The 9,248-nt window shown below is 42.0% G+C and overlaps 1 protein-coding gene across 1 annotated transcript; it reads left to right on the top strand.

Annotated features, from left to right (window-relative positions):
• Positions 1-7,880: 7,880 nt before the first annotated feature.
• LOC135543733 (olfactory receptor 10G7-like) lies at positions 7,881-8,639 on the top strand. The gene has a single exon (XM_064971094.1). The coding sequence runs from the start codon at positions 7,881-7,883 to the stop codon at positions 8,637-8,639; it is 759 nt and encodes a 252-aa protein (XP_064827166.1).
• Positions 8,640-9,248: the final 609 nt, after the last annotated feature.

Genomic DNA, 9,248 nt, shown 5'->3' with positions numbered 1-9,248 from the left:
TGTCATGACGTGGCCCTTTTTGGGTATAGCGAGTGGCTTCCCCCTATCTCCCTCCAACACCCAGGTTCTGTTATCTCAGGTCATAAATTCCTGAAGGAGGCTCTCCTCCTGACCACGTGGAAAGATACACATAGAAAGAACAAAGGAACATCTTCTATATCACAGAACTTGAGAACGGAACAATATCCATGTTTTGGAGAATGTGTAAACGGTCGGTGGAGAAGCCAGCTACGACCCGGTCCGTTTTGTTTCATGTTTGTGAAAGACAATACAGCCACATTACCATAACTCTGTTTATACATTAGCCTCCGTTATGAGGTTTGCGTCTCATTATTGTATAAAATGAATGAGTAATGATGAAACTACTTGTGAAAGTATGTAATGTGATTTTAAACTGTTAATGTGAGAGAATTGCATTCCCTTTAAAGTTTAACTAAATAATTGGCCCACCTCCATGAGCACTGGCATGATCTGGCTCATGGGACAGCCCTTTTCTACTGTTAGGAATAAAAACCCCACCTAAAGAAATCCTCTTGAAACCATGCATACCTCAATCCCCGAGGGGGCGAAGGTTTTAGTTTAGACCACAAAAACCTCAGTATAAGCTAAGGTTGTAATGGTTGTTGAATTCCTAACCATATCTCGTGGAGCATTGGCTACGAGTGTGGGAATGGTTAAACTCTGAGACTATCGATCCTGACAGAATAAAAAAAATCTTAGATACTAATTACTAGTCTGCAGCTAGAACTTATGTCAACCTGGATTGCGATGACCGTCAACCGCTGAAACATCTATCTATAAGAACATTTCTGAATGGTACTCTGAAGTATCCATCCTAACCACGAAAGACATAAGGCAAGCAGAGAGAGAGAGATGTGCGGATTAACTTTCCAACAGAAAGACGGACGATTCCAACAGAGATCACCACGACACACTGATCGTAAATATATATTGATTGCAATTATTCCCGAATTAATGGGCGTTCATGGGGCAAAGGATTAGCATTTCAATTAATATAATTATCAACTGTGTAGTGACTCTTTTGTCTTTCGCGCCCTTCTCAGTCCACACCCACTTCGCTTTGTCCATCAAGCCGTCATATCGGCTTAGCCCACTAGGGAACCTCCCCTATCATTTCCTTGTAACCATATCTACTGTTTGTTTGTTTGTGCATTTCTGTGATTATATAGTTAGTAAATAAATTATTAAGACAATTGGTGCATGGATGATTCCATAGTAAAGGCTAGGTTTGTGCAGATAACCAACAATTTATGATGTTTGGAATGAGACTAACGTGAGGTAAAGAATAATTCATTAATTAGAAGAATAACTGATCAGATACTAAAATATCTGAAGAGTTACAGTGGGGCAAAAAAGTATTTAGTCAGCCACCAATTGTGCAAGTTCTCCCACTTAAAAAAATGAGAGAGGTCTGTAATTTTCATCATAGGTACACTTCAACTATGACAGACAAAATGAGAAAATTTAAACGAGAAAATCACATTGTAGGATTTTTTATGAATTTATTTGCAAATTATGGTGGATTATTTTGGCCCATTCCTCCACGCAGATCTCCTCTAGAGCGGTGATGTTTTGGGGCTGTTGCTGGGCAACATGGACTTTCAACTCCCTCCAAAGATTTTCTATAGGGTTGAGATCTGGAGACTGGCTAGGCCACTCCAGGACCTTGAAATGCTTCTTACGAAGCCACTCCTTCGTTGCCCGGGCGGTAGGTTTGGGATCATTGTCATGCTGAAAGACCCAGCCACGTTTCATCTTCAATGCCCTTGCTGATGGAAGGTTTTCACTCAAAATCTCATGATACATGGCCCCATTCATTCTTTCCTTTACACGGATCAGTCGTCCTGGTCCCTTAGCAGAAAAACATCCCGAAAGCATGATGTTTCCACCCCCATGCTTCACAGTGGGTATGGTGTTCTTTGGATGCAACTCAGCATTCTTTGTCCTCCAAACACGACGAGTTGAGTTTTTACCAAAAAGTTATATTTTGATTTCATCTGACCATATGACATTCTCCCAATCTTCTTCTGGATCATCCAAATGCTCTCTAGCGAACTTCAGACGGGCCTGGACATGTACTGGCTTAATTCCAAGGTGGGTGAATACTTTCGCAAGCCACTGTAAAGGCTTCTCTTCCCTCTTCCCTTCCCTCTGTAAAGTCCACCGATAAAGTGCATGTGTGGTGCTATGCACACATTTTTATCATTGTTTTGGCAGACACAACATAGCTGTGTTCTTCCGTACCGGAGAAGGAGAGCAAGGACCCAAGACACAGACGTCTTGCTCCAATTGGAGAGACATGCTGGTGGGCTAAAGACAGTGCCTTAAAGAAGGTCTTAGGAGCTTTTAGAAATCCAGATGAGGGTCTGTATGTTGATGTCCTTCTCACTCTTTCAACCATAGAAGATCAGAAAAACATCAACACTACTGTACAGGTCAAGGCACAAAGATACATTGAGGGGTTGCTGATGTATGAAACAACACTTACAGCTCAGATATTCCTCTGAATATTTTCAGGTAACCTCAGCAGTCACAAAATATCTTCAAACAAGTGGAATGGACATTCTGTCTGCCCATCGTATGGTTGTGTCTACAGAAGAGCAGCTGAACTGAATGGCAAGAGATTTTGAAAAAGTCAAGGAAGCTGTAGACACATTTGATCAGTGGGCCAACAAGAAGTTACAGGAACAGGTAGAAGAAACAGAGCTGGAGTTAGAGACCACTCTGCCAACGAAAAGGGCTCGAAAGAAGAAAACCATGCCTGGACAGATGGCACAATACAAGACATTTACTGGGGCAGAGAGTGCATACAGGATTGGTGTCCATAATCATATTCTGGATACAGGTATAGATATCATCCAATGGCGTTTTCTAAGTAATGGCTATGCCCTCCGACGAACTATCAAACAGGCAAAGCGTATATACAGGACTAAAATTGAAGCAGAGCCGAGAGCTGCCCAGTGACATGAGCCTACCAGACTAGTTAAATAACTTCTACGCTCTCTTTGAGGCAGGTAACACTGAAACATGCATGGGAGCATCAGCTGTTCCGGACGACTGTGTGATCACACTCTCCGCAGCCTATGTGAGTAAGAACTTTAAACAGGTCAACATTCACAAGGCCACAGGGCCAGACGGATTACCAGGACGTGTACTCCAAGCATGCACTGACCAACTGGCAAGTGTCTTCACTGACATTTTCAATCTCTCATTGTCTGAGTCTGTAATACCAACATGTCTCAAGCAGACCACCATAGTTGCTATACCAAAGAACACTAAAGTAACTTGCCTAAATGACTACCCAACCTTTAGCACTCATGTCTATAACCATGAATGCTTTGAAAGGCTGGTCATGGCTCAAATCAACACCATTATCCCAGAAACTCTAGACCCACTCCAATGTACATACTGCACCAACAGATCTACAGATGATACATTCTCTATTGCACTCCACACTGCCCTTTCACACCTGGACAAAAGGAACACCTATGTGAGAATGCTATTCATTAACTATAGCTCAGCGTTCAACACCATAGCTCCAACCTCATCACAAAACTAAGGATCCTGGGATTAAACACCTCCCCCTGCAACTGGATCCTGGACTTCTTGATGGGCTGCGCCTAGGTGGTAAGGGTAGGTAACAACACATCCGCCATAGTGATCCTCAACACGGGGGCCCCTCAGGGGTGGTGCTCAGCCCCTCCTGTACTCCCTGTTCACTCATGACTGCAAGGCCAGGCACAACCCCTACACCATCATGAAGTTTTCTGATGACACAACAGTGGTAGGTCTGATCACCGACAACGATAAGGTCAGAGACCTGACCGTGTGGTGCCAGAATAACAACCTATCCCTCAATGTGATTAAGACAAAGCAGATGATTGTGGACAACAGGAAAAGGAGGGCCGAGCACGCATCCATTCTCATCAACGAGGCTATAGTGGAGCAGGTTGAGAGCTTCAAGTTCCTTGGCGTCCACATCACCAACAAACTAACATGGTCTAATACACCAAGACAGTCGTGAAGAAAAGCCTATTCTCCTCAGGAGACTGAAAAGGTACGGGTCCTCAGATCCACAAAAGGTTTTACATCTGCACAATCGAGAGCATCCTGATGGGATGCATCACTGCTGGTATGGCAACTGCTCGGCATCCGACCACGTGGCCATCTACAAGTCCATGCTAGGTAAAGCTCCGCCTTATCTCAGTTCACTGGTCACGATGGCAACACCCACCCGTAGCACGCGCTCCAGCAGGTGTATCTCACTGATTATCCCTAAAGCCAAACACCTCATTTTGCCACCTTTCGTTCCAGTTCTCTGCTGCCTGTGACTGGAACAAATTGCAAAAATCGCTGAAATTGGAGACTTTTATCTCCCTCACCAACTTCAAACATCTGCTATCTGAGCAGCTAACCGATCGCTACAGCTGTACATAGTCTATCGGTAAATAGCCCACCCAATTTTACCTACCTCATCCCCATACTGTTTTTATTTATTGACTTTTCTGCTCTTTTGCACACCAATATCTCTATCTGTACATGACCATCTGATCATTTATCACTCCAGTGTTAATCTGCAAAATTGTAATTATTCGCCTACCTCCTCATGCCTTTTGCACACAATGTATATAGACTCTCTTTTTTTCTACTGTGTTATTGACTTGTTAATTGTTTACTCCATGTGTAACTCTGTGTTGTCTGTTCACACTGCTATGCTTTATCTTGGCCAGGTTAAATAAAGGTGAAATAAAATAAAAAAATAAAAAGTGGCACAACAAATTCCTGCCATCCAGGACCTCTATACCAGGCAGAGGCAGAGGACGGCCCTAAAAATGGTCAATGACTCCAGCCACCCTAGTCATAGACTGTTCTCTCTGCTACCGCCGGTAAGCCATACCGGAGCGCCAAGTCTAGGTCCAAGAGGCTTCTAAACAGATTCTACCCCCAAGCCATAAGACTACTGAACAGCTACTAATTTTATTTCATATTGTTCACCTAACACCTTTTTTGCACTATTGGTTAGAGCCTGTAAGTAAGCATTTCACTATTTGGCGCATGTGACAAATAAACGTTGATTTGATTTGAAATGGCCACCCAGACTGTTTGTATTGCCCGCCCCCTACCCTTCTTCTACGCTGCTGCTACTCTCTGTTATTATCTATGCATTGTCACTTTAATAACTCTACCTACATGTACATATTACCTCAATTACCTCGACACCGGTGCCCCCGCACATTGATTCTTTTCCAGTAACCCCTGTATATAGCCCCGCTATTGTTATTTACTGGTGCTCTTTAATTATTTATTTTTCTTATCTCTTACTTCTTTTGTTGTATATTCTTAAGCTGCGTTGTTGTTTAAGGGCTTGTAAGTAAGCATTTCACTGTTCACCTGTTGTATTCGGATATTGTGACAAATACAATTAGATTTGATTTGATAACTTTCAGGTGTAACAGTTTCATGTAGAATAAACCATCCTTCACATTATACTGTAGAAGCAGTGTTCTGATAGTGTTCCCTGGCATGTTTGAAGAATACACAGACTCCTCCCTCTATTGAAGACTCCATTTCAAAAGGATCTCTTCAGTCCTCAATCTTTTGAAATTTGGAACAACACAAAAATATGACTCAAAAATATAAAAAAAATAAGTAACAAAAACAAATAGAAACAAATTGTGGTATATAAATACAAATGTTAAAGAGTATCGAATTATTGCACTATTGCCCTATTGCTAACAAAAAACACACAAATAAAACTAAATTGCACAAATCCTATACCACACAAATACACAAATAGATAACACACTTATAAAGAAGAGAACCTGATTATTACACTATTGCAATTCAAACAAGAAACACACAAAATAAATTGCATTACTAATTGCATTAGTACTGAACAAAGTTAGAGGTGTGCTATTTGATAGATTCCCCCGCTCCCCCTACCTCGGGCTTCCAGTATGGAGACCTGAGGTCAACCTACCACCGCCCCCTCCCCATCTCATACTTCTGAGTGGGAGACCTTCCCAGGCAGTAGCCAGCTTAGCTCACAAACTAGAATCAGGACGCCCACTCTGACAAGTTTAATTGACCCACAGTCCCACATGGTGACATGATATCATTGACGTGACGTGCAAATGAGCGATATAAAATCGATCACGCATATGTCACCAATCGGAATATTATTTTCATATATATATAAATATGAATACCTGCATATACAGTATATGTAATTTTTTGTGCAGGTACCCCATGCCTCCCCTGGCAAGATGGCGCCCTGAGCGGATGCCCATGTTGTCTATGCCTAAATCCACCACTGGACACGTGCCAGCATGGCACTTACTGGTTGGCATCACTCACTCGGGCCAGGAGTAGTCCATTGACATAGTAGAAAAGGGCACCTCCTTGCAATGTACACTATAATCATATAGAGACAGCACTGATTACATTATCATTGGTGGTTTGGTGAATTCCAGGATTTTGTATTCTTGACCAGATCCAATGTGACCAACCAAATTCCAGTGTCCTTCATTACTCTGAAGTGGGACTGTTGTTTGACCACTGCCTCAGCCTTCTGGCACAGCTCCTGATATGTTGTCATTGACCTGGATGTCCTTTTGTTTCACATCCCTTATGTTCTCATTGACCTGGATGTCCTTCTGTTTCAGTCCCCTTATCTTCTCATTGACCTGGACTGAGATGACCAGTGGCTTTTCACAATAGTGAATAAAAGGGGGGAGAAGGGACAACCTTGTCTAGTTCTACATTTTCAGTAGTTTTGCAGTAGACAGCATGCAAGGTAATAACAAAAGTGCTGACCTGCATTGACCTTGTTCTTTAGCCCTTTGACCCTAAAACATCCTAACTCTCCCCAGCCTAAGTTGTCTACCTGTAAACACTCTTCTCAGGTGAATCAACATTATAATTGGCTCTCTGATGACTGCCTATTTGTTAACTCTGTACAGAGTGACATCAGATCCTATGAGAAGATTAATGTCACAGTGTTGAAAATATTTTCAAACCACTAACTGTTGTGTTTTGATGGGACAATGTAGATAGAGAGAGAGAGAGAGAGAGAGAGAGAGAGATAGTCTGTCTTTTGGCAAGACTCACTCACACTCTCTCTCTCTCTCTCTCTCTCTCTGGCTCTCTCTTTCCTAATGAGTGTACAGTAACAAGCTGTATGACAGCAAAGCAGTATTCCCACCAGGTCTAGTGTCACTGTCACTCTTTTCAGGCCCAACAAACAGGTGTTCATTAGAGACCTAATTAGAGTGTTGGTAGACCTGGTTGGGCTGAGTCATCACCTCACCTGTTTGCAGGTAGCCATGCAGGTGACGATGGAACTGTTGTTAGCTACATCACGCTTGAGATGAAGTGGGGGCCTATGTCTTTAGGCCACGATGTTAGACCCAAATGTATGTTTTCACTATTACCACTACCTTGAGATACATTGCAATCTGATAGTCATAGTTTTTTTCTTGGAGTACGAAGCAGGCCATCAAAGTTGTACCTTCTTGTGTGAATTGCCTAGGTATATCTAGAGATAGAGTATACATTGCATATCATCTACTGTATCTTTGTCCACATGGAGCCAGTTGGATGGATTAGTGGGACTATCAATTCAATGAGGAAGTGGAAATACTGCTCCCTGATGATGTTTATTAACCTTAATAAGAGAGGGAAACCATTAGTCTAATGATTAGACCTCTGGACCTGGGGACTGTAGGTATTGAGCCCCAGAGAAAGTGTAGCATAGCATAGCACAGCGTCTAATGATTAAACTTGTGGTCTGCAGATGTTACATCCCAGAGAAAACATAGCTCCATAGCATAGCGTAGCGTTGCATAACATAGCGTCCAATGATTAAGACAGCCATGGTGGACATCACGTTCACCACCAGCACCAGCACCAGCACCGCCATGATCTCTGTCCTGCTGGCCGAGGTCAAAACCATCTCTTACCACTCCTGCATATCAAGCATGTACATCTACCACCTGGGTGACATCACAGGGTGTCTGGCCCTGTCCCTGATGGCTTTGGACCGAACCATCGCTATCAGCACCCCTCTTAGGTACCACAGCATCCTGACTAACCCACGGCTCTTCCTGTTGATCACAGCTACCTGGCTGATAGGGTTAGGGGTCATGGGGGTAGTAGCAGCTCAGGTAGACAGCCTTCCATACTGCCAGCCCATCATTAGATATGTGTTCTGTGACTATCCTGCTATGGTCAGAGCCGCCTGTGTCAACCCTGAACCCTATTGGATGCTTCCCACCATCCTGGGTCTGTGGTTGATTGGTGCACAATTCATATTCATTCTGCTGTCATACGTGAATCTGATCTACACAGTACTGAGACTGCCAAACAACGAGAGCAGAGTGCAGGTGTTTAATACTTGTATTTGTCACATCATTGTGGTGTCCTGTTTCTACGCTCTCAAGTTGGTCTCTGTGTTGTTGACGAGGATAGGGCTGAGGCTGAATCTGACAGAGCCTAATGCTTTACTGATTATGGCCACGCTGTTACCTTCTCTGATCAACTCAGTAGTCTTCTGTTTGAAGACCAAGGAGATTAGAAATTGGCTAGATATTGGTTCAGATACTGTCTACAAAAGATAACTGCAGTGTTGAAATGAGGTAGTGAAAAGTATTATTTTTGTGTCTTCAAATCACTAATGGGTTTGAAAGATAATTTCCAATTCAGCTCTCATCAGCAGAGTTTACAATGCCTTTAAGAGTCTTCATGCAAGATCAGATTGGATTTATGTTGAATAACCACAGTCCAAGGTTGAAATAGTTCTGGCTTCTTCTGTCAGCACTTCACGATACTGCACCTGTGTATTATCCTGTATCTATTGTATCTAAATTGTTTTATTTTATTACACTGAATATTCAACTTACTTATTTTATTGTTGATGCAGTGTCAAGAGTTATACATGCAAGTTAGAATTTAATTTTATGTTGTACTCAACATGTTTCCTGTGAAAATGACAAATGAACTTGATTTGATTATATAACCCTTAGATAGATAGATACATACATACATACATATATATATTAGCATTTATATATGTATACATATATATACATATATTACATACATATATGTATACATATATATACTTATATTACATACATATATATATTACATATATATATATTACATATATATACATGCATACACACATACATATATATTACATATATATACATGCATATACACACACA

This window comes from Oncorhynchus masou, chromosome 8 (assembly GCF_036934945.1).
Source record: "Oncorhynchus masou masou isolate Uvic2021 chromosome 8, UVic_Omas_1.1, whole genome shotgun sequence".
In the NCBI taxonomy this organism is placed as follows: Eukaryota; Metazoa; Chordata; class Actinopteri; order Salmoniformes; family Salmonidae; genus Oncorhynchus; species Oncorhynchus masou.
The sequence above is the reverse complement of the archived record's forward strand: the minus strand, read 5'-3'. Positions and strand labels throughout refer to the sequence as shown.

Coding starts and splice junctions, on each gene's coding strand:
- LOC135543733 (XM_064971094.1), top strand. CDS start 7,881: ATGATTAAGACAGCCATGGTGGACATCACGTTCACCACCAGCACCAGC.